General features: G+C 38.7%; 6 protein-coding genes and 1 non-coding gene across 9 annotated transcripts; 2 read left to right on the top strand and 5 right to left on the bottom strand.

The window, feature by feature from the left end:
* Positions 1-740: 740 nt before the first annotated feature.
* Positions 741-6,467, bottom strand: LOC140787756 (putative MYST-like histone acetyltransferase 1). The gene is made up of 9 exons (XM_073136849.1): positions 6,103-6,467; positions 5,009-5,097; positions 4,672-4,731; positions 3,820-4,032; positions 3,643-3,711; positions 3,362-3,523; positions 2,649-2,742; positions 1,915-2,057; positions 741-1,215 (listed from the first exon to the last, which is right to left on the bottom strand). Exons 1-9 carry the CDS (start codon positions 6,395-6,397, stop codon positions 1,012-1,014), a joined length of 1,329 nt encoding a protein of 442 aa, XP_072992950.1. The 5' UTR covers positions 6,398-6,467; the 3' UTR covers positions 741-1,011.
* A 562-nt stretch (positions 6,468-7,029) lies between these two features.
* Positions 7,030-8,620, bottom strand: LOC140787758 (15-cis-phytoene desaturase, chloroplastic/chromoplastic). Its single transcript, XM_073136851.1, has 2 exons — positions 7,696-8,620; positions 7,030-7,603 (listed from the first exon to the last, which is right to left on the bottom strand). Exons 1-2 carry the CDS (start codon positions 8,618-8,620, stop codon positions 7,116-7,118), a joined length of 1,413 nt encoding a protein of 470 aa, XP_072992952.1. The 3' UTR covers positions 7,030-7,115.
* Positions 8,621-8,713: 93 nt separating this feature from the next.
* On the top strand, positions 8,714-12,337 carry LOC140787757 (putative laccase-9). Its single transcript, XM_073136850.1, has 6 exons — positions 8,714-8,847; positions 9,680-9,831; positions 9,988-10,232; positions 10,481-10,609; positions 10,829-11,779; positions 12,026-12,337. The coding sequence occupies exons 1-6, from the start codon at positions 8,773-8,775 to the stop codon at positions 12,157-12,159; spliced, it is 1,686 nt and encodes a 561-aa protein (XP_072992951.1). The 5' UTR covers positions 8,714-8,772; the 3' UTR covers positions 12,160-12,337.
* Positions 12,338-12,497: 160 nt separating this feature from the next.
* Positions 12,498-12,569, bottom strand: TRNAW-CCA (transfer RNA tryptophan (anticodon CCA)). The gene has a single exon. It is a non-coding gene; the product is annotated as a tRNA-Trp (tRNA).
* A 904-nt stretch (positions 12,570-13,473) lies between these two features.
* Positions 13,474-16,239, top strand: LOC140787759 (very-long-chain aldehyde decarbonylase GL1-9-like). The gene is made up of 2 exons (XM_073136853.1): positions 13,474-14,194; positions 15,242-16,239. Exons 1-2 carry the CDS (start codon positions 13,964-13,966, stop codon positions 15,782-15,784), a joined length of 774 nt encoding a protein of 257 aa, XP_072992954.1. The 5' UTR covers positions 13,474-13,963; the 3' UTR covers positions 15,785-16,239.
* A 352-nt stretch (positions 16,240-16,591) lies between these two features.
* LOC140787139 (uncharacterized) lies at positions 16,592-17,235 on the bottom strand. Its single transcript, XM_073135919.1, has one exon. The coding sequence runs from the start codon at positions 17,171-17,173 to the stop codon at positions 16,799-16,801; it is 375 nt and encodes a 124-aa protein (XP_072992020.1). The 5' UTR covers positions 17,174-17,235; the 3' UTR covers positions 16,592-16,798.
* A 1,166-nt stretch (positions 17,236-18,401) lies between these two features.
* LOC140785571 (uncharacterized) lies at positions 18,402-24,749 on the bottom strand. 3 transcript variants are annotated; one of them, XM_073133468.1, is made up of 18 exons: positions 24,560-24,749; positions 24,415-24,474; positions 24,055-24,198; positions 23,891-23,972; positions 23,616-23,688; positions 22,872-22,917; positions 22,669-22,779; positions 22,435-22,510; positions 22,232-22,322; positions 21,572-21,632; positions 21,358-21,488; positions 20,595-20,712; positions 20,209-20,332; positions 19,513-19,614; positions 19,361-19,441; positions 18,930-19,040; positions 18,818-18,835; positions 18,402-18,704 (listed from the first exon to the last, which is right to left on the bottom strand). In XM_073133468.1, exons 1-16 carry the CDS (start codon positions 24,641-24,643, stop codon positions 18,955-18,957), a joined length of 1,470 nt encoding a protein of 489 aa, XP_072989569.1. In that variant the 5' UTR covers positions 24,644-24,749; the 3' UTR covers positions 18,402-18,704; positions 18,818-18,835; positions 18,930-18,954. The 3 variants fall into 3 exon arrangements, 2 of the variants coding, with proteins under 2 accessions (XP_072989569.1, XP_072989568.1); XR_012108484.1 differs by lacking the exon at positions 18,818-18,835 and having other exon boundaries at positions 19,513-19,905; XM_073133467.1 differs by lacking the exon at positions 18,818-18,835.
* Positions 24,750-25,094: the final 345 nt, after the last annotated feature.

Raw genomic sequence — 25,094 nt, forward strand, 5'->3', positions numbered from 1 at the left:
GTGCGTGCCTGCGTGGGGGAATACGAGGAAGAGTCCAGTCATCGTGTCCGACAGCTGTCATCGTGTTGGCAAATAAGGCTGACAGACTTTTTTTATTAAAAAAAAAAAGAAAAAGAAAAATTCAACTATTTTCTTCTGGTGCGGATACGAGGCAAGATATGATGATTAATACGCAATTTATGAACTTGGACCCCACAACATATATAATTATGCATTACTCCCCTTCAGGAAATTAGTGCAACGTGCAACTAAATAATAACTTATTAGTGTAGATATACTTATTCGCATTTCTCCCTCCTCTCACTTCATATATTTAAATTATTTAAATTTAATAATAAGATAAAATTATTACAACACCTATTAACTCTAATAACAGTTAAACTCTACTCTCGCTCTCTTAGTAACACTTAGAAGTTAGAACAACACCTATTATTTCAATTTACTTTTTTTTTTCACGTTATGAAAATTTTCTATTTGTACATTTTAATTATGTAATATAAAATAACACCAATTTTTTGGTACAATTTTATTATTCTCTATTATTTTAATGTTAATTTTATTTTACGTCAATTGTAATTACTATTTCTTGTAGTAGTATACAACTAAATATTAGAATAAGTATAAACTCTCTACTAGTATAAAATATTATAATAATTCTTCTAGCCCTGAATTCTCACTTCTCTCTAATATACATTTTCCAGTATTAAATTTCAACCGGCAGTCACAACTCCAAACAAAACTTTATCATCTAATTTATCAGGCTCCCTAGAAATATAACTGAATCAGACTGTAAAAGGTACAAGGAAAGAACCAGCATAGAATACATCAGCCATCTTATGAAGCCTTGGAAGTGATTTCTTTGGAGTTTCCATGAACAAACATCGATTGGCTCACTAGCTTGTTTCATCTTATAAACAATGAAACTTACTGAAGTCATTATATTTACAAGGTTGATCAGCTCAGCTACTTTCATACCAAGTGCATAGCAGGAATCTCTGCAAAGTATCATCACTAACTTTGTTCTTTATAAGGAGTCCAAATCAGCTTGCTAACGTCTACCTCCAAGCCTCCCCTGCCTGCAGCCTTTAGGTGACGGTCGAGGACCTTTGGATCTGCACAAATGACGTGCTGTCCTTTCCTGTACTGTATCAGGTCGAGACTCTGTAATGTGCTCAAGATGTCATCAGCTTTTATTGCAGTCATATCGCTAAGTTCCTGCACTCAGATAAGAGATCCCCATGAAATAACTCGTAACCAGAAAGAAAAGATTGACAGTCATATCTCATGTTGCCTGCATACACTCTCCTATGTGACTGCTGTCCAGCTTCAAGATGAGCTTAAATAAAAAGACCTCATGATAATATTTAATGGTAATGCAGCCTAACTATGCCATGTTAATATGCTCTTTTGATGGCCATATTGGTAATTAGAAACTCGAACTGTTAACAAGTCAGTATAGTAATTAACTTTGCGATGTCTGGTAACATAACATCATGGGTTCATGACAAAATAAATGACGGCCAAGTGGTCAAAGCAACAGGTTTCTTATTACAAATGGTTTATTAACCTGACAAACAAAGCAAATGACATCAGCACAGGACCGATGAACAACATGCAGGATTAAAATAACCTGAGCCCAAAGCAAATGACATCATCAGCACAGGACAGATGAACAACATGCTAGATTAAGAAAACAGATATGATACGATGGGCTGCAAAGAATACTAAGCATGCTTCTACCAAAGCCTTATCATCTTTTTCTTAAATAGAAACAAGAACCTAACGGAAGACATCAACAGGTCAAAGAAACGGGACATTTTATGTGTTCCACTCAAAAAGATAAATATGGTTACATTAGCTAATTATAAAGCTGATAATTCTCGAAGCAATCAGTGATGTGCAGATGTTGCTTACCTTGATGGAAATATTGCTTTTGTGTTTTTTCAGAATTTCTAGAAGAACTCTCGTCCAGTATCCCCTGTAGCTCAGCAGTCCAAGGTCAGAAAGTGGTCGCTCTGGTGTCCCCACCTTACTCTCCTTCTTTGAAAGTTCATACGCTGCTCACATTAGCATTCTATCAGTGACACTGCCAAGTTTCTTTAATAACAAATGTTCCATTCTCTCAATGCTTGTATGGAGAGAAGTTTTTAGGACATTATTCAGCTATGTGCGTGTGCGCGCGCATGCATCTATGCGCATGCATGCATGCGTGTGTGTGTCGAGATTCACCATCATGGTCAAAGCAAATCATATGCTAAGATTCAGAGCACGCCATGGTCACCATCACTAGTATGCTGTAACTTCCACATGAAACTTCAAACAACTTCTCAATGTCTTTCAACAGAAATAAATCTACTCATCAATCATATCTCACTAAAGCCACTTGCTAAAAAGAAATATCAAGCTACTTAATAACATGAAACCAAGAGGTCATGTCCAAAAAGTATGAAACTAGCTTGATGGATCCAAATTTATCAAATTTAACTACCTATAATCAGCTGGGCAAACTTTCTAGAACTGCATTACAATTCTCTATGAAATAATTTAACATAAACATATTTAACAACAAGTAGTACTCTGACAATACATTAATATGAACATCCAACAACAACAAGAAAACAAAGTATAGCAAGGTCTGAGAATCTTACAGAATGCAATCAGAAACTTTCCATATCCTTTTCTCTGGTATGGAGGAAGAGTGAGAATGCAAGCCAAATTATAAGACTCTTCCGAATGTTTTTCCTGGAGTATAAAATAAGGAATGTCAAGATAATTATCAGAGAGTGGAAAATTAACCATATAAGAGCTAAGGAAAGTCACAAGGTCTTTTCGTTATTCCACATTTCTACAACTTCTCACCCTTTTTACTCAAAATAATCATAGATGGAATAAAATTGTCTCTTATAAGTGTATAAAGAAGATCACTTTGGGTAGCTCAAAAAGTTTAAGCATCCTGGTCCTTTAATCTAATTTTTTTTATAAAAAAAATCCAACTATCAAGTTCCAGAGATTATCTAAAAAACACAAGCTTGTATAAGAGCTGTGATCCCAACTTGCAATGAATAATGTCAAAAGCAAAGAAAAAAGATCACCAAATGAAACATCTGAAAAACTCAAGCATTCAGCTTCATACTGCTTATTAGATGTTGGTACATATAAATATTGTTACAGCTGAAGAGTCAAAATACAAACAAGAATGCCTCTGATATACTCCACAAAAAGACACAAAAATCTGAGCACAAAGTCAAGCACTTTCATATAGTACAACTAACACATATAGCCTGCTACCAATCTGATAAAATCTACCAGATGGTATATGACAATGACACTAGCATTTCATTAGAAAACATTAAACTATTACCTTAGAGAAGTATCCCACCATGTGGCATCCTCTATCATCACATTCACAGAGTACATAGAACAGGAAGAGATCAACATCGTAGTAAAGTGTCTTATGGTCAAGAAATAACTTTGCTAGATAGCAGAGATTCTGTCCATAAACCTTGTTCTTCTTGCCATCAACCTGTTACATGTCCTCCATGAAGAAATTAAAGAAATCATATTGCTATCATGGACCTAACAACCAATAGACCAAAAGTAAGGATAACTTATTAGAAAGAAAGAAAGTATTTTGAAGCTTGCCTCGAACATGGACAGTGTGCCACTTCGATAGATCTCATCACCTGGAGGGTGCTTAAGGTCACATTTTCTCTACAAGGTAACATTAGTACATCAAGAAACCATGAGCTTCTGATGTGCAAAATATATCCACGATTGTCTCATCAAAATCTAACTAATGGAGTTTCAGATGCAGCTCACCATGTGCCTCTGAAGTTGTTCTTTGCGCTTCATAAAATTGAGGCAAAATTCACAAAAGAATAGCTTCACAGAGTCATTGTATTCTGGTGGAAAAGGGGAGAAATACCATGTATCAATCTCATATCTCCCAAGTTCTATTTTTGCTATATTTTTAACTTTTGTGAACTCCTCATGCTCCCGCAGACTAGCAGCGTCAAGCTCCTCATGACCTTGCTGAAGATGTAAGAGAATGACAGGCATTATGTTGACAGTACATTCATCTTTAAAACCATAAATTGCAGCTGTAAAAAAGGAGACATTATCCCTACACCAAATAAATCATTTTTTATGACTAGCTAGAAATCTTCTGTCCTACTAAGACAACTTCTGGAAGCAAATTTCCCATTATCTCAACTACAATTAGTCCTGCAAATAATTCAGTCACATAACAGATAAATGCTTTTCCTACATCTTGGGAATTACACAAAACAAAAATGGAAAAAGAAAAGGAAATCCACCCCTTCAATAAGATGCAGCCATGATCTCTTGCTCAGACTATGACAGCATGTTGCTAATGCAATCGAATTTGCACAAGAATAAACTTACCAAACTCAATGACAGAAAAAATGATGCGACTAGCTAGGATGTCCAACAAGCATCTTTTGCATGTGGAAGCATTCAAAAGTTATGTGACCAAGTTCTATTGCAATAAAGACATTGTGAATGTGAATGAAGAAAAGGTTTAAATTCAGAAAAGACTTAATATTAGAATCTCAAAAACAGATATGAGAAACTGAAGCCAGTAATATGGGAACTCTGAAATCAAGAAACTATAATATTAAATTAGCTATAATAATTGAAGTCATTGCATACCTCCACATGTGTTTCGTCAATCTTCCTTTTCTGGTGGCGCGTCATCTTCAAGCTTGTTGCCTAAAAGAGAAAGCAAAGGATCATACTGACAATCTGTTGCTCTCACGAAATAGTTTGGAAGCATCTGAAATAAAAGTTCATCTATATAACTGTATGTGAAGCACCCTCACACTTAATTAAGCCATCCAAATATGTCAAGTCCGCATGGACATGATAACATCTAGCTGACTAAAGGTTCCAATATGCCATAAATTCTACAAGTAGTATAAAAATGCAGAAGCGAAGACTCGTTGACAAAGCATGTAACACCATAAAATCAACATAGCATCTATAATACCTTGTCTTCAACTTTTTCATCGATATCAGTCTCGACTGTTTCAAGGTCAAGTTGTTCCAGTTTAACCCACTCGTCCAGCCGCCTATTGACTGTTAATACAGAAAAATGTATCACGCAATCATTAGCTAAAAGCGAAAGTTGGTACGACACTAGTGAAAAGCATTTCCATAACATATTTCACAGCATGTAGATTGAATCATGTAACACAGGTACGATTCATAATCTTCTCTCAGCATAATCTACCTATTATGATGCTGCAAAATATGGATGTGATTCAGTATATTAAAGTCATTGTTTGGGGATTAGATAAGTCAACCGTTCTTTGGAGGTCTTGAGACCTAGAAAAATAATCTAGTTACATCAGGATTTAGTTGAGTCAAAATAGTGTAACAAAATCTTTTCGTCATATTTAAGGTCAAACTATTAATTATATTCTAGGGCCACTTTGGGTTGATTTTGCATCATTATATGTCTGGAGAAGATAAACTGTCTGTTAGCTGCTCATATTTGGGATGCTAATGGCAAACGAGGAACTTTGCATAAACTTATGTATGAACTCTGAATGTGCCTTTTTATTAATTTATTCTTCTCCATCAATCTATTACTCCTTTGAGTCCAGGCAAGAAAATTCTGAATCTTACAGAAAAACATAGTATTGCTACTACTTTGCTCCTTATCATCATGAAAAACAACCTAACCATAGTATTGCTATAGAGGAAATATTGCAACAGTACTACAGTGTAGATGCTCGTGGAGCTTCAAGTATAAGAGGATGCTATGGTAAGTTATGAATTATTCTATAACATACCAAACCATTTGTCAAGCGGCATTTCAATCGTCTAATCATGCAATCTATCAATTATAAAATAACAAGAAAACCTTTAACCGCAATAAGTTAATTGCACACACCAATAATCTATTTATCAAAACAAGCATAACAGAACGGCCTTAAACCAATCCTTGTTTCGAATCAAGAACCTCGTAATAATAACCTAAATCTCAAACTACTCCAAATCCAATAATTCGCCAAATTCCACAAACCCTAACCCCAGAACAACGGAAGAGAAGCAAAAAAACGAAGAAAAGAAACTCACACTCGGTATAATGGACGTAGTACTCGTAATCGTTAGGACCCCCCGATGGGATCTTTCGACGCTCTATGACCTTGACAGGGTGAAGCTTCTGATCCCTCCACCGACACATCACCTTCGTCCCCACTTCCAACGGCAGCGCCGACGATAACGAGGACGACGATTTCCTCCGCTTCGCCACCGGATCACCACCGTTGGCCGCGACAGCGACTTCTGCCGCCGGAGCTCCGACGCCGTTTCCGTTGCACGCCGGCGCCGCGACGCCGTTCTCCGCCTTCGCGTCCTCCATGGAGCCCATCGGTGGACGAGAACTAGGGCACAATCGCGGAGATGGAGCGACGAAGATGTGGATAGGCTGTGGCTGGTTAACGGCGTGCTAAATATCGACTTGGACTGGGCTTTATAAGCTTTCCGGCCCGGCCTTTGCAAAGATGGGCTTAATGAGTTCTTATTCTTATGGATCGACTTTAGTAATGAGTTTAGGGTATCAACGGGCCGAACACGAGCGAGCTGAGTCTTACTCGTGCTTGTCTTAAAATTAAATTTATCCAACTCAAACACAAGCCAAGTTTAAAAACAGCGAGCTGAAATTCTAGTTTGTGTCCATCTCGAAAAAACTTTCAAAGTGGAACAGAGTTATTAGAGAAGTGTCTATCTAGTGTAAAAATTAAACACACTTAATTTTAAAAGCTCAATCATGTATATATATATATATATATATATTCTAGTTATAAAAACTTTCAAAATGGAACAGAATTTTTTGGAGCATGCAAGATTGACAGTCTAGTTAGTTATGAGTGATTCTCGTTGCAATTAACAAGTATGGGCTGGGGCCCGTATGAAGCCCATTAGTTTGGGACCTGACCCTCCAAATAAGCTACATAATAGAGGGGCCTTTTTTTTGTGTGTAAAATTAGCACTGAGACATAATTGATAAATATATTCCTGTATTTATTATGTGATCCATAATATGACAATTATGCGACAATTAGATCAAAGAATGCAAATAAAAATGATCATACGGCTGAGATCTTCCTATCCCTAACCATCGCCTCCGCAGCTCTCCTCCCGGCGACCAACGCCCCATCAAACGTGGCCCAGCTCCAGTGGTCGCCACACATGTACACCCCATCGTCCACCCTCGGGTCCCTCCCTATCGGATCCGTCGGCGGTGTCTGATTCGGCTGGGCGAACCCGATCCGATAAGTCCTCAGATGCTTCCACTCGCTAACCTCGCCATCCCCAAACCACTCCCCGAGTTCCCGTACCACCTCCGCCGTCAGATCCTCATCCGACCGATCCAGAAACGCCCCGACCAGCGACACAGAGACGAGAACTTTTCCCTTTGGCGCGTACGAGGGGGCCACGTTGGTCACGAAGAACATATTGTTCACGATCCCCTTACCCGATCCGTTTAGGATGAGTATCGGGTCCTTGATCGCCGCCCGATCCGCAGAGAAGTATAAACACGTGGTACTCCGGGGAGGCCTTTTAATTTTATCTCCTGTTTGGACAAAAAGAAAAGGAAAATTATTTTCTCAATTTTTTTTAATTTTTTTTAACGTTCTCTCCCTTCAAACGTGGCGGTAGTCTTACCCGGTTCTGATGGGAACGCTTGGGGAAGAAGCCTCTTGGCCTCGGGTTGATCGACGGCTACGATTACTCCCAAATCAGCGGTGATGATATCGCCGTTTTCGAGTGTTACGGAGGCAGGGGCGGAGGTCACGGGATCGACGGCGACTACACGGGTGTTGAGGCGGATGGAGGATTGCGGGAGGCGGTCGGCGATTTGGAGCGGGATGGAGGCGATGCCGGCGGCGGGGAGGGCGTTGTCCCCCAGGGCGAGTTGCTTGAAGACGAGATCGAAGAGGCGGGAGGTGGTGGAGAGGTCTTTGTCGAAGAAGATCCCGGCGAAGAAGGGGCGGAGGAAACGGTCGATCATGGAATGGGAGAAGCCGAGTGAGACGAGGTGGTCGTAGACGGAGGTCTCGGAGTTGGAGAGTAGGAGATCGTCGGGGGTTATAGCGGCACGAAGGCGGTGGAAGGCGACGAGTAGCTTGTCGGCGAAGGAGCCGATGGGGTTGAGGAGGGAGGAGAGGGAGCGGAGGGGAAAGCGGAAGGGGTCGGAGAGGAGGTGGAACTCGCCGGAGTGGAAGACGAGGGCACCGGGGTAGAAGGGCTGGAGGCTGAGGGAGGGGAAGTGGAGGAGGCGGCGGAGCTCGGGGAGGGAGGTGAGGAAGATCTGGAAGCCGCGGTCGAGGAGGAAAGAGTCGAGCCGGTCGGTGCGGACGCGGCCGCCGACGGAGTCGGAGGAGTCGAGGAGAAGGAATGGGACCGAGAGGGAGGAAAGGTGGGTGGCGGCGGCGAGGCCGGAGAGGCCGCCGCCGACGATGACGGCGCCGGGGTGGGAGGTTACAGTAGGAGTAGAAGAGAGGGAGGCGCGAGGTGGGGTGGAGAGGGGACGGTAATGGGGTTTGAAGGGAGGAGGAAAGAAATGGGGAGGAGGTTGGAGAAGATTCATGGAGTTGGGTTGGAGAAGATAGTCGGCGACGAAGGAAGAGGAGGTGGAGGAGCGAAGTGGGACATGGAAATGGTTCGGATCACGCCTTATCCGTTATCCAAAAAGAAAGGAGCACGTACACGGAGAAAGGGAGCGTTAACGTCTGGTCAATAATGCAAATTTGCAGCGGGTTAATGGGCTTGGATGTCAATGCTGCGATTTGTGATCCGAACCCGGGGAGGCACGAGGTAAGCATTCATCACAGTTTTTTGATTAATAAAGCAAAGCATTAAGGATTAGGAGATTATATGATAGGATTTGCCTTCTATAGCCATGCAATTCTTGTTCCTATTCTGTATCAGATGGCAAACAAGATAATGCCTTTGGGTGCTAAATTTGTTACCTGCCATCTTAATTCATGGCCTGGTCTAAACACCTATAGGCTATAGATATAGTTAAATATTCCAACCACCAAAGCACTCACAGCCCAAGTGACAGTTACTATCAAGAACTTGCATGTTTATGTGATATAAGGGATCAGAGCTAAGTTCTAGTAGGGACTTGAGAATGTTCTACTATGATGCTTCTCTGTGGCCCATAAATCTGTTTAACTTCATGTTCCCCCAGTCAAATCCATTAGAGTACTATAACCAAGTATGGCAGGCTTACAGAAGCTCTCCAATTAACCTGGACAATCCATGTATAAAGCCATGGATGAGAGCAATTCGATCTCATCTCTCGGGTGCAACGTCTCCATCATGCACCCCACTTATAACCAGTCTTAAATAAAATGCACTCACCTCGAATCCACTATATAAACTCCATTAACCCAAATACCACCAGACTATATATATGGTTTAGACTTCTTCTACAACTAAGAGATGAAGTGCTTTTGCCTTCAGCTGCTGCTACTGCTGCATGGGCTACTACTATTTTGCCCAGTTTGTTCCATGACCCATTACCATGTTTTCAATGTTAGTCTATTCTCTCTACTGAATCTTATTAGGTTATGGGATCAGTTAATTTTCTGCTCAAAATGCACCTTAATTTATGGTTGATGTGTGTTGTGAAATGTCCAAGGTTGAAGAAGCTCCTTACACTCGGCTGTGTAGAACAAAAAGGATATTGACAGTTAATGGGAAGTTTCCTGGCCAAACTTTGTATGTTGAGAAAGGAGATACAATGGTGGTCAAGGTCTCCAATCATGTAAAAGGGAACATCACTATCCACTGGTATACACTGCATCAATTAGAGAAAGTGCCTTAAATTTATTCTACATATATTTTGCGAGTTTAAATTATTATTATACTTTGTGATTATAGAAATGAATAGTGTGACTAGACTTGATCTTTGAGTCTATTCTAACATATATGTATTTTATCAAGTAGGCATGGAGCCAAGCAACCAAGGAATCCATGGTCAGATGGCCCAGCATACATCACACAATGCCCAATCCATCCTGGAGGTAGCTTCAACTACACCGTCATCTTCTCCACGGAAGAAGGAACTTTATGGTGGCATGCACATAATGATTTCAATCGAGCCACCATCCATGGCGCCATCGTAGTGTATCCGAAACCAGGGACTGGATACCCCTACCCAAGGCCCGATGAAGAGCTCGTAATCATACTTGGTTTGTACTTTCTCTCTTCTTCCAAAATTTTCTATATCAAATGAGTGTCTCAGTGTGTTTGGTTCCATTCTTGCACTTAAGTGGTCATTAACTTCCAGTGATCACAGAAACAACCTAGTCAGTAATAAAGATAAGACTGAATATTGTATCCTGCAACAGCGGGGACTCGTGTATCATTATAGGCCAGAACGAGTACATTTTGGAGAAGAAGAAAAATAATGAGGGCTAAGATTATTTTCTCTAAACAGGAGAGTGGTGGAAGGAGGACGTGGATTTGGTATTCAGGAGAGCACTTGAAACAGGAGGAAACTACAACAGATCAGATGCATATACCATTAATGGCCAACCAGGAGACGTCTTCCCTTGCTCATCCCCTGGTCTCTCTCTATCTCTCAATTAAATATATAGGTTAATGAATTCAACTTAATTACTGTGTCGAGAAAATATATTAACAGGCAGGTAAACAAATATATATAGTAGATTGAATGAAATTTTGGTCACGATGTATTTATATGGAAGTACTGCTAGCTAGTTATATATGAACTTTTAGCTCTTCCCCCTTAATTATTCTTCTACTGCAACTATTTCTCCTGCAGGAACCTTCAGAATGCTAGTAGAACATGGAAAGACATATCTCCTCCGAGTTGTGAATGCAGCGATGAGCACCGGGCTCTTCTTCGCAGTCTCTCATCATCGAATCACCATCGTTGGATCAGATGGAAGCTACACCAAACCTTTAACAACAGACTACATGTTAATATTCCCAGGGGAGACCATGGACTTTCTGCTTGAAGCTAACCAATCTCCTAACAACTTATACTACATGGCCGCAAGAGCCTTTCAGTTCCTCCCCGCTGCCACCATCGACAACACCACCACCACTGCCATCCTTGAATACCTCTCCAATGGCAGCTTTCAATCTGCCACTCCTCTCCTTCCACAACTTCCCTACTACAACGATACTGCCGCCGCTACTAACTTCACCTTCTCGCTCCGCAGTTTAGCAAGTGAGGAGCACCCAATTGATGTACCATCAACATTCGACGATCTGGTGTTCATGACAGTCTCTGTTAATGAGCTTGCCTGTCGCCAAAGTTCATGCGCAGGTCCTAACGGCACAAGACTAGCGGCAAGCCTTAACAATATTAGCTTTGTGAACCCTGCCATTGATATATTACAAGCATACCATAGAAGGAATTTTGGAGTTTTTGGTGCAAATTTCCCTAGCAGGCCCCCTTACTTTTATAATTTCACAGCAGAAGACCAGCCACTGAGCCTCCTGATGCCAAGTAAGGGGACAGAGGTGAGATTTGTGGAATATGGAAGAAGTGTGGAGGTGGTGTTCCAAGGGACTTCCTTGGTGCTAGCAGAGAGCCACCCGATGCACTTGCATGGCTACAGCTTCTATGTGATAGGATGGGGCTTTGGTAATTTTGATAAGAGAAGGGATCCTTTGAGATATAATTTGAAGGATCCTCCATTGAAGAACACTATTGGGATTCCAAGAGATGGATGGGTGGCCATCAGATTTGCTGCTAATAATCCTGGTGAGTTCCAAATTACTCGAAAGTAGGTTATAAAATTGTTCTTTTTCCTTCCTGTTTCCTTCTTTTTCTTGTGTATAGAAATGATGTGAGAAGAAATGTATGAGAAAATTGAAGAAACAAGTTCGGCCAAAATTATCTCAATTATAATAACTCAAAGTCAACAGATCAAATGCTACATGTAAGAATTATAAAAGCTCGTTATAAATAATGTTATGATCTTTATCCTTTATCTTGTATTGTGATCAGGTGTTTGGTTCCTGCACTGCCATCTGGAGAGGCATATGATATGGGGAATGGATACTGTTTTCATAGTGAAGGATGGTGCTCCTCCATCTGCCAAGCTGCTACCTCCACCTCCATATATGCCTCCTTGCTCCTAATGAGAGTACACACAATAACCTCACATCATCTAAAATAAATACGATAGAGGGTTCATAAATGCAAGGATGTAGATCTTCTTCGAACTTTTATTACTGATTGAAGCATTTTGAGCGGTATTTAATGCTTTATTATGTGTGGGAAATTGCATCGAATCAAGTTAAATTCATTTGTTGTTTACTTTGTGTGTGATTTACTCATGATTGGGTCTCTCAGGAGCAGCCCAAAATGGAAAGCAAGAGAAGCCCAAAATTGGATGTTTAAAATTTGAAGCCCAAATTAGTTTAGTTCTTTGGAAGCAAAATCTAGGAAAATTTTAATCCGTTTTGGATCGGGATTTTGAACCCGACGTGAATCGAACACGCAACCTTCTGATCTGGAGTCAGACGCGCTACCATTGCGCCACGGATCCGGTTGAAATTTGATCCATATATTTTATATATATACTAAAATTTCATTTTTTTTTTCAGAAAAAGAAAACTTTATTCAAAATGGACGAGGAGGCTAAAATGTTACACCCTTTACCCCTCCTCTATGTGTAGTCATAACTTCTTTGCCCAAAATTGAGATGAAATCAGGGATGATTGAGTCCTCCCACTAAAACACAGAGATGTTCTAGAATAATTAGCTAGCCAGTTAATTACAAAATTAGCCTCTCTAAAAATATAGTTTATCATCACTTTGCTAAAATTAGAGAGTAAATGCTTAATGTCCTCAATCAAAGTTTTTCATGGCCCAGCTATCTCCCCCCTTTCCTTATGGTCTACACCATCATTAAGGAGTTAGTCTCAATATATAGATTGCTGATCTTTAGAGCTTTAGCATAATTTAAAGGCTCTCTAATAATTTAAGCCTCAGCGTAAATAGCCGTCTGACATTTGATTGGAGCTCCACTTGCAAGAAGAATATCAACATCAGAATCCCTAAAAGTCCACCCTCCTCCGCCATTGTTAGTAGTTGGGACAAATGAACCATCACAGTTTAGCTTGACCTAGTGTCGCCGAGTGGGTTCAGTTTCCGATCTTTTGTCAATAGAGTGAAAATAATCCATAGTCATTAGCACCATGTTTCTCCAACAAGAGTAAGTAGAAAAATTCTTTTATAGTTCTTGGATTCATATCATCACAAATCCTAGCTGTAGTCTCTCACCTCAATAGATATGTTTGCCACCATATCTATTCGAAAATTATTGCACTAAGAGCGAATTAGTCGCTATGCACGTGATGAGTATATATGTGCCATTTGTCCTCATTAGGTTAAAAAGAAAATTTATTACTACAATGTGATATTAAAGATAAATAAAGGAGAATTTTGAGGGTGTTTTTTTTATAACTCTTATCCCTCTTAATAATAATGTTAATCTTCCCATATATTGAGCGAAATAATATTTGAATAGAGTAGAACCAGGGGTGATCTAGGTTTTCTCTTGTCCCCTTCAAAGTTAAAACCACTCCACATTTCCAATTTTTTGTTTAATATAATTTTCTTCGTTTCTAAGCACATTCTGTAAAGGTTTTCAACCATCCTATTCGATTCCGGAATCGTTTTGTATGTCAATCGGAGCTCTTTCTTCAACTGTTGGCATCTCTATCTTTGAATCACGGTTTGGAACCTTGTTTTTGATCTAGATCTGCGATGGTGGTGCGACAAAATCACCTCTTTTATTGCAAAATATATCTTTTTAGCCTCATGGGTCGTTGATCTCTTCTTCTTCTTCTTCTTCTTCTTCTTCTTCTTCTTCTTCTTCTTCTCCTTCTTCTTCTTCTTCTTAGCTTTCGTTTGGGTGTTTTTTTTTTTCGAAAAAAGATGGTCTTTTGGGAAGGCTATATGAGCGATGAGCTAATGGGCACATTTGCCCCGATCGTAGTGTACTGGCTCTACGCCGGCATGTATCAGCTTTTGCCGCCATTAGATCAATACAGGTTGCATACCCGCAAAGAGGAAGATCAGAAGAATTTGGTGCCCTTGTCGGCCGTGATCAAGGGAGTTTTGATCCAACAGCTAGCGCAAGCCACGGTTGCTCAACTGCTGTTCTTGGTGAGAATTAGAAGCTATACTACCCCAGTTTTCTTGGTATTTTTGATATATTGCTAGTTGAGTGGTCTGTTAAGATATCACTTTTAGGAAATGGTTGTATGCGAAATTAGGCCAATGTGGTGGAAATTTTTTTTTGTTTTTGTTTTAGAATGTGGGATGATAAGGTTAGAGCATATCTATAGGAAGTGGGATCTCATACGTGTGTATGTTTTGAAGGGAATTCTTCACTTGGTTAGCTTAAGTTGCATGCATTATTTGCAAATATTAGATGATTTTGTGCAAATTACTGCTACAACTTTTCTTTTGGAAAGTGTAGAGTAATGTGTCATGAACTCATGATATTCATCAAAATCATTGAATCACTCAATATACATAGAGTAAGATAAGAATATGAGAAATTGTGCTTGGGTTATGAATGAGTTCAGCACAACATGCTGCAGGAAGCTGATAGAGCTGAAAATTCTTCATTTAAGAATGCGTATCATCATGCATGTTTATACTTTATAGCTTAATCTATTACCCCAAGTGCCATATGACTTTCATGAAATAAGTAATTTTATAAGGCGCGCCAACTTGATGTGGTTTTGTAGATGTTCCAAGCCTTATTTAAGAGGCAAAGCATAGGGTATTAGCTTTCTGAAGGAGGCAAATATGCATCACGGATTTCTTTCTGGAAGGTCATAAATAAGTTTTCATGTTGAAAGGATATGTTGGCCGAGGAGACATGTAACGTTAGCATTAATAGCTCATAGAACATTAGATTGCAAACAGATATTAATTTTGCTGGTACCTTGGTGTCGCATATACAGATATACTTGATTTGAATGTGTAGCAAATTTGGTGAAGTTTATTACTTGAGATTTATGAGCAATGTGTCATTCTCATCAAATAAGTAGTGAGGTCATCTTTGCCTACGCACGCATTTGAGTGTCGAAATTCCAATTGGTGCTTCAATTATATGATCTAAATGCTTCAAAATTTTGTAAGACGCTTGTTTCACTTGTACTATCTGAGGATCTTTATTCAATTCCTCCTCATTTGTTGCAGGTAACTTCTAAGGGAAGTTCAACAGAGATCATAGCCCAACCACCTATTGTAGTTCTGCTCATCCAAATCTTCATGGCGATGCTAGTGATGGACACATGGCAATATTTTGTGCACCGATACATGCACCAGAACAAGTTTCTATACCGCCATATTCACTCCCAGCATCATCGACTGGTTGTTCCCTACGCTATTGGGGCACTTTACAATCATCCATTGGAGGGTCTCCTTTTGGACACCTTTGGTGGGGCCATATCCTTCCTAATTTCTGGGATGACAGCAAGGACTGCTGCCTTTTTCTTCTGCTTTGCTGTGATCAAGACTGTCGATGATCATTGCGGCCTTTGGCTGCCGGGTAACATCTTCCACCTCATTTTTCAGAACAACACTGCATATCATGATATACATCATCAGCTTCAGGGGTTGAAGTATAATTACTCGCAACCTTTCTTCTCGATCTGGGACAAAATATTAGGGACCCACATGCCCTTCAGCTTAATCAGCCGCCGAGAAGGGGGGTTAGAGGCAAAGCCATTGAAAGACTAGCATGAGCTCTGACCAGTACATTACAAATTCCAATGAAGCGCACACTTCCGAGTTCCCTAATCAGAAATCGAATTGTGCAGTAGTTGTCAAACTTGAGCTACAACCCAAGATGGGGTGGTGCTTCACATGGATTGCTTGTTCTTTTAAGTCTAGCCAGCAGTAGCTGTTTATCTGTTATTTGGAGGAAGTCCCTCCCTTTGTTTTTCACTTCTATCCTTTCGTTTTTCTTGACATGTAAGAGTTCGGCATCTCCATTGCTCACAGCCGATGTGCTGAACCTGGATATTGCCTTTGGTATGTCTCTTATTATTTGCCGAGAATGATGACATCTGTTTGCTTAAGTTCGTGCTTGTCTTCCTCCAGCAGAACAATGAATTTGTATTAAGGAAGACATTATTTTAATCTCTACATATTGATGCAAGATTTAGTCAATGGAAAGTAATCGCTTTAGTAAATGCCTCTTATTGTTGGATTTGGTGCATCTCATGTTTGTACTTTTAGATGAGAGGATCTGATGTGCATTAACAAATCAAATACTATCGATCGTGGTTGCGAGTGATGAGAAGTTTATTTACCTCACTTATTTCAACACCAAAAAATTAATATGCCACCAATCATCCAAGGATATATAAAGTTCCATAAAATAAACTATTGGAAGTTTTTTTTCTTTTTCCTAGTTGTTGGATGCCATTTCCTCTGCTCCTCCAGCTGACGATCATTTGTAGTGCTGATACACAACTTTTGTCAACACCATCATCAAGTAATAAATTCAACATTTGTAATTGTGAATTTAGAAAGAAAGAAAGAAGACGAGAAGTCACTTTTTATTGTAGTATTAATCCAATGAATTGGAGTTAAAAGTATACAGACTCACTTCTTATTCTCCTAGACTATGCCATGTTTGATAAAAAGAACACACCTTTTTTCCCCCATTAAATGTAATACATATTAACAAACCCATCAAAACAAATCTAAAAAAGACGACAACTTTAAGATCCACAGATCTTATTCACCTCAGTTATCCTGAGAATAGAACTCTATTATCTCCCTCAGATTAAGAAGGAATGTAGAAGAAGAGGAACGGGAGCGATCATCGCACACCAACCACAGCAAGTGCTCGAAGAGGATGGCGTCGACGTCGACAAAGATGGCATCTTTCCGCTTCGACTCCCAATTCCTCACCATCTCCATTAGAACCCGGAATGGGTACTTGTCGAGAACAAAGGAGTCGACGAAGAACACCCTCTTCTCCTTGCCCACCACCACCCTCACCGGCGACGAGACCTTCTCGCCGGCCCCGGCGATCCGGTGGTATCCGACGGGCCACCGGAGGAAGAGGCAGCAGCCCATCGGAGTCGGTTGGGATGTCGGATCGCGGTGAGGAGGCATCTGGGTTTGAGAAGTTGGGAGGAGGAGGAGGAGGAGGAATAAGAAGAAAGAAGATTTCTTGGTGGATTGCCTTTGGAGGTAACGGTCGGCTTATATTTAAAAAGGGACGGCAAGAATCTTTTTCCCTTTTTTCCGGGGATTTCTCATTTCGCACCCTGATTTATATGTTTTCATTTTATTAAATTACATTCTTTCATCGTTCATCATAAGTAGATTTTTTTTTTGTGATTTAATTACTGAAATTATCAATAGACACAGGGTGTGAATGAAAAAAAGATTATTTTTTTCTTATTCAATTTACAAATTGGTGCATTAGCCGGTAGCTAGCCGTTAGACTTCGAGAAAAGAGAAGAAGTACGACTAAATTTGACAAGAGAAATTTGGATTTACACTTCTTTTGGCTCATCTTGACTTGGGATTATTTGCAAGAGATGGATTAGCTATCATTAATAGTTTATCACACGGCTAGTTTTTTTTTCTTAATACCAGTTGATGATTAGTTGATATTTTAATCTCGAAGCGAATAAAATCCATAACTAATTAATGCATTTCCTTCTTCTTCTTTTTTTAAAAAAAAAAATAGGTTTATTATATTTTGTCTTTTGTACTTTTAGATGAAAAATACTTTACTCAACTTTATTTTGTATAATTATGCCCCCATAAAATTTTGACTATGATACAACCATTAGATTTTCTATCCTAAATCAAGAGTGTTTATGTTTTTGTATTTTAAAAATTATTATCAATTTGAAAAAAAAAATTATCTTGTGAAATTTGTATCGACAAATATATATTAGTTTCTTCTTTCGACTAACTTGTGCTTTTCTCATGTTATATTTGTTGGATACATATATTTCAGAGATATGAATTTCTCAGTATGTGCTTCTGGTAGCCATGTGTGCAATATTTGAATGGCTACTGTTTAGAATCACAAATGTTTTTTATTTGTGTAGAATTTGAATATGGGTGATGCTGGAGAAGAGCTCGGTGATAGTGGTGACGACGAAGATGGCATTGACACTGCTAAGGAAGTTCGAGGTAGGTGCGGTTGACTAAGACTTCCGACTATTTTGTAAAAAGGTTATTCAAAAAATATATTTTGCCAAGAACTTATGAGATGCCGTTTGCCTTGTATACAAGAAGCTTCGAGTTTGAATCTTAACAATATAGAAATCACTAAATTCTCAAAGAAAAAAAAAAAAAGTGCTGCTATCTTTGCTGCAGAAAATGAAAAAAGAAGTAAAATTCCAACAACTTCCATTTCTTAAAGATTCAACAATATAGATTGCAGACAGCTATGAGGCCAATTTAGTGGGTGACATGGTACTATGGTATAGTCCACGGTATAGAGTAAATTTGAGGTCATTTGTGTACTCAAAAGCTTGGAATTTTCTTCAAGTAACGTGGAGATAACCAGCAAAAAAATTGCCTTTAGATTCAGCTACGAATGGAGCACGGATGGCAATGATGAGACTTTGTATCCTTTCTCCCTGGATCCTCTTTCCGTATCTCTTGATCTTTGAGGACGAAACTGATGGTCCATGCAGATTGCAGAATGACAGAGAGATATCAGGCAACCAACAAAAGTAAATAGAAGAATTAGCAGAGCAAAACTAGTTAAGTAGCAGGGTTACTTCTACATACATGTCAGATAGCATGACGCTTTTTGAATCCAATGCAGATAATAGCACAGGAGTAAATTTTATTAGATAACGGAACAAAAGTAATTTCAACTCTATTTGTGTGGATAACTTACAAGCAAGCAGCATCCATCAGTTCCGTCACTTTCCAATTCCAGCAGACAGCTCAATAAAGCTCTTATTTGTAGTTTTCATATCGAGTTTGGCTCGTCGTTCCTCATATGATGCTAAAGTGCATTGAAACATTAGTAAGTACAACGTAATAAAAGCACATGATGAAAAAGGGCAGAAAGTAGGCTGAAGATCCTACGGAGTTCAACTTTACATGAAAAAGATCCAAAGGAGAAACTTTGGAGTTGGATGCATTATCCTTAATAACTATATATATATGAGACACATAGGATTAAAGTAAATAATATATTTAGATAAGAAATATCTAACATAGACATTTATATCAACATGTGGAATTATCTTGAGCCCAGGAACAATAGATTGAAATGTCCAATGTGATGTGCAATATAATGCAAACTCAAATAGTCAGACTTACGCTCTGTTTGGCGTAGCATGAGAGGTATATGACCTCTTTTCTTTTTATCAGGCTTAGGCACCAATGAACTATTCTCTGCATCTGCATTACATCAAAAGGTAAGATTAAAAAAAGAAGAAGATAGCATTATAACAAAATTGACATTGACAAACCTGGAAAGCATAAGCAACTCAAAGCCTCACAAAATATGGCAGCTTGGAGCATATAGTTGTGATATTCTTTCTTCAAGTGGTCACTCACTGCTTGACTTGAATCTAAAGAGAACATTTTAAACACCCATCATGGTCATGAATTTGATCACAAAGGCTTTAAATTCAAAACTCAAGGTTAGTATGTGTGTGCGTGAACATATAGCAAGGGGAGGGAATGATGGGTGCCCCTGATTTCTCTCTCCTTTTTTGTGCATGCAACGGGTTCCAACCCTCAATGTGTATCCCTTCCTGAATAACTCCGGCCAGTAGCTATCATCAGCAATATAACTATGTCCATCAATGCCACCAACTCATCAGTTAGAGGTTGGTAGACTCCGTAGTGAAGCACCGCCTCTAAGAAAAAGAAAATCTTATGATCTTGCTTTATTAAAATGATCTCAATCCATAAAGTACAGATAAAGAGATGCGCAAGTATTGCAAGCTCAGGGGCAAGGGCAGTTGTTGATGGAATTAGTGTGGTAAGCAGTTGGGAAGAGAAACTGTATGAAATTAATTAGTTTTGAGGCCTTTCCCTTCCCCTATAAAAAAAGATCTCTCTCCTTTTATGTATGAAGTTGTGATAGAACATTATGTATATAGGGTGTGCAATTTAGCATAATTGTAGCTAATAGAACAAATTAAAATAAACTATAGTACCTGATGAACAAATAAATTTGACATTATCAAATTCACAAGAACGTAAAAGCAGTGGAAGCTCTGGGGCCATGTTGTATTGAGGTTTCTTCGGGATTTTGCTTGTGTCAAGTAGTGCATCCACTATCTATAACAGATACACACACATGAAAGAACTTTAGGTTAGTCAGCAACGTGTAAAACTAAAATGAAATAGAAAAGATAGAAATAAATCCAAGTAGTCTCACTACTTTACAACTATTTACAATAAAAAAGTTACTCGCATAGAGTGATAGGAACTTGCTAATATTCCTAAGCCTGTACCATACCAGAAATTAAAAGACGTCTATGCTACTTCATGCCTTTCTAGCAAGTAATTTGCACTATAAGGTTTTATACTTTGGACTCACATTAGGGGATTCAAGACCTTGACCTATCATAAATAATACTGCAACCATGCAGCGGACTTGATGCCACAGAAAAGCACTTCCCTTGATTGTCATTGCCCATAGTTCATCATCATTGGACCTTAAGAAATAGAGATGAGCAATGAGAATAATAATTTTTTTTTAAAAAAGCTGGATGTATTAAACGTAAATAAATGAGACAGATAAATGTCAGTTAGCTACATTACTTATGATGGATTCCGGAGAACACACATGAATAAAAGCAAACAAGCTGTCAGAGTTGGCAACTTCACAGAACTGGGAACAGCGTCAAATGATGAAGTAGGAGAACATAGTGGAAATTTTCCATCTCTCCTATATAGTAGTTATGCTTTGTAACAGTTTCTCGATACTCTTATAGATGACATGAACAAAATCCAGCTTCATCAACCGGAAGAAAATAAAATAGTATTCCTTTTCGTAAAATAATTGGTCACTAGCAGGTACAAATTTGACAGACAAGATTACCATTTAGCTGTAAATAGTAAATACATAGAGTAATTTACTAAACATTCACAACCAGAATTTTCTAAATAATCAATTCAGAGGACTTATCTTAAGGCCTCAAGTATATATATTTGTCTTCAGAAATGAGAAAAATAAAGTCCATGCTCTTGCTCACAGACTGAAACTAGCAACACTTTTTCTTTTCAACTTAAAAGTCATCTTTAGATGTGGCATTTAACAACTTATAAACTCCGCCTTTCAAGCAGAGCACATATCTTACCTTTGATTGCAGGGGGAAATATTAAATATTGTTATTCGTCGCCTGTAGTTACTCACATTCGCTGCATCCATCTTGCAGAAGTTTCTAAAGTCATGCTCTCCAATGAAATCTGCAGCAGCTCTCTGCATTTTCTGTTATAAAATCAAACATAAAAGATTGCTGACAAATCCATGGAGAGTATTAAGAATCTTAGCAGCAATAAATGAACAAATACCATTATATCCAAGTTCCCCTTCCAGAAAAGATATCTATATTCCCTAGTCAAACAGGTGAACCTGCAAGAGAATGACAAAACAAACTGTAAATCATAAATGAAACAAAGCACCAATCTAGATTGATGTCTAATGAGAAAGTCACTTAGATGCTTTCATTATGTGCTATAGAGGTCATAAATGGCCAATAATGTGTGAAACATCAGCTGGATTTACTATCCTAGTAGCAATCATTTGCTTAATTGCAGATGCTCACATTTGATATATGTAAACACTTTCATGTTAAAGTGTCTTAGCATGTGAGTGCAAGACATACAATTATACACCAAGTTTAAGCAGTTCCTAAATTCGACGAATGTTATTCACATAAAATGACCTTAAATTAAAATGAGGTGGAATATGGTCTCCAGTCAGTTAAACACTAAAGTTATAACATTTGGATTTCTGCAAACTTAAGGATCTGCTTGGTCAAATTATGACAAAATAGAGAGCTCAATATTCAGTTCAGATGAACTTAAGTGCCCAAACAGAACAAAAGAAGAAACTGATTGACAATAAGAGGTTTTTCTAGTAAACAAATAAGATTAATCTAAATAAAGCTCATTACCTGCTTGGAAAGAAAAGAAAATTAAAAGCGCCTAAGAAGAAGATACCAGACTAACCTTGCATGAAAATCTGTAGGAACAGGACACCAACCTATCACACGTATATCTTTTGGAAGGACCCTATTCAACACCCTTACATAATCAATTTCTGAACAAGGACAAGAAAATAATGGTCAATAACACGTAAAGAAGTACAGAAAAATCTATTAAATTAACCAATCCTATAGATCAGTGAATGAAACATATACATAGGTACACACCACATCTTCTTTCTGATGCGGCATACCCATTCCCTCCGATGTCTCTCATATTTGACCGGATGTATAAGGAAATCACCTGCAACAGATATTTCATATTAATAAAAAATGATGTCTCCTGTACTAAATAATTCAACAGCAATGGTGAAGGTCATTAATAGTCATTTCACTACACTCAGTAAAAACTGTCTTCAAACAAAAAGTAGAATACAGGGGGATTAGAATATTTCACTATACTTGGCCAGTAGATGAAACTCCCTTGTCAGTTCTACCACACCTGGAGTAATGCGAGTCTTCTTTACTGCCAATCAAAAGCTTTGTTCTCTCAAGTGCCTTGAAAATCTCAGACTGATGAAATCAAGTAACAAAGCCCCCTGTTAGTATCTGAGGCATGTTATGACCTCTTTCTAAGTGGAAGAAAGAATAGAAAAGAATAACACCTCAATAGTTGGTTCAACATGTGCTTCCGAAGCAAAACCGTGGTACCTGCAGAACAGTTCACAAGAAATGACATGCATGCACCATTTTCTTTTCTGGAAAGTTCTGCTGTAAGTTTTAATTAACTTAGTTCAAGATATATGGGAATCTGAAAGCTACTATGTAATGTCATTGTATAAATAATGACATCAAGCACATCATATTTAAGAAAAGAGTACGTGGAAATAAGAGATGAGAGAATAAGATCGAAGAAAAATATCAGGACCATCAAAGAAAACTTCTGGTCTCACTTTTGTGTTTTGAGACAGAGAGGATGACATGGCTCAACTTTGTGCCTGGTCATTTCAGGTCATAGATAGTTAACCATGTGAGGAAACAGAAGTGTGGCAGAGGTGATAGTCCTAATTGAGAAATATTTGTGATCACACAGAAGAAAGCAGAATTCAAGCAGCTTTCTCAGAGTGATAGTTCACTACCTGGTAAGTCTGAAACAGCAAAGGCAGGAGCAAATTTCTTTCCTTTGCCATATCTAGCAGCCAAATATCGATGATATCTATTCTAGAGTAGAAGTATCAATGCCTACAGGAGAATATACTTTGGTTATATATGTGAAATTAAACTACATAAGATTCCTATAAAGTAGTTAGTGCACTTCTAGCATGACGATGATTTAAAAAGGCTTCTAGCCTTCCATGGTTATTAGAAAACTAAAAATGTTTTATTTCACAAAGGCCGAAAGATAAGACCTCTGACCGAAGTACATAATTTTCAGCGCGATGTATCTCTTTGAACAGTGATGTGTGATCCTCGGAGAGTAACCTGTATGCCGAAACAGAAATTCTTACAAACCCAACGAAACATGCGAGGTCATCAAGATAAAATGAAGAGCATTAGCAGTTTACTGATGAACCTTTGAATGCTTTTCACGTCCATAATATAAATAATCTGGCTTTGAAAAAACAAACCTTTGCTCCTAATTCTTTTTCTTTTTTTCGAAAAACTAAATGAGCTGGACATTCACCTGTTATCCCACTTGATTTATGCTCCATAAACTTGGTAGAAATCTCCGCATGCAAACCACTCCCTTCTTTATCACTGTCATGCTGGAAAGCACTTGTATGCATCAGAATAACACAAACGAGAAAGGTTTGGATACCATCATTAATTATAGTATTACAACTCAACTGTTTCAGCAGAAGATGTGAAAGAAGCAAAACTCTGAGCATCATCTGGAGTTCTAGTTGCACTAAATTCATCCTGCTGCTGCTCTCCTTGAACAGAGTCACCTAAATTCAAACCATCAATAGGAAGAAATACCGCATCTTTTTCCTAAAGAAAGAAAAATAAAGAATAAGAATATAATTTTCAGCATCCATGAACCATAAAAAGATTATGTTAAAGTCCTCACCAACTCAGCACTCACTAGATGTATCCAAGTCATATGATTTATTTAGCAAACCGTCTTAATTTATCAACATCAGGAAAAGTAAACACCAAATGTACAAATTCATTTAGTAATAGTACATCTGACGTTAGTAATAGTACCTTGGAGCAGCGACAACCTAATAGCCGGGAAAGCAGCATCCCGTTCTCCCGCTCCAATTCCTAAGATTTATCCAATCAAGAATAGAAAAAAATTTAGCGCGCAATGAGAAGAAATCCTTCGGTTAAAAGAACCAAATTGGTCCACCTCCACCCGGATGCGGAGCGACGTCAACTGCGACCGGAGGTCTTCCACGACGACATCACGGCCATCCACCACCGATGCTTCCATCGCCCTCGTACGGAGATTCGTGCTTGCGATCGCCCCCCGCCGCCGTAGCCGTCGGGAGACAAGCCTCAAACTTATGCGTCGAAGACCGATCGAGTTCTGGGCTTTTAAATTTGGGCCGAGACTAATGGGCCTACCTTAGCCTATTGTATGCGTAAACAAAGAATAAGTCTTGGGTTATTTTTTATGACACCGACTCTTGAAATTATGGAAAAATACCTCTTCCATCACTTATTTTATATATATATATATATATATATATTTTCCGGGCGGGGGTGGGGGGGTTGGGGGGTTAGAAAGTAATATATGAGTGTAATGGGATCAATTTTAGATCTTATAAAATCACTTAATAATTATTATTATTTAAAAAAAAAAAAAGAGGATAAATCACTTATTTCAAAGATAACGAGTGCATAAGATTAGATAATAGTTCATTATCCCTATTAATAAAGAA

The sequence above is a fragment of the Typha latifolia genome, chromosome 4, assembly GCF_019914945.1.
Source record: "Typha latifolia isolate L0001 chromosome 4, TyphaL0001v2, whole genome shotgun sequence".
NCBI classification, from domain to species: domain Eukaryota; kingdom Viridiplantae; phylum Streptophyta; class Magnoliopsida; order Poales; family Typhaceae; genus Typha; species Typha latifolia.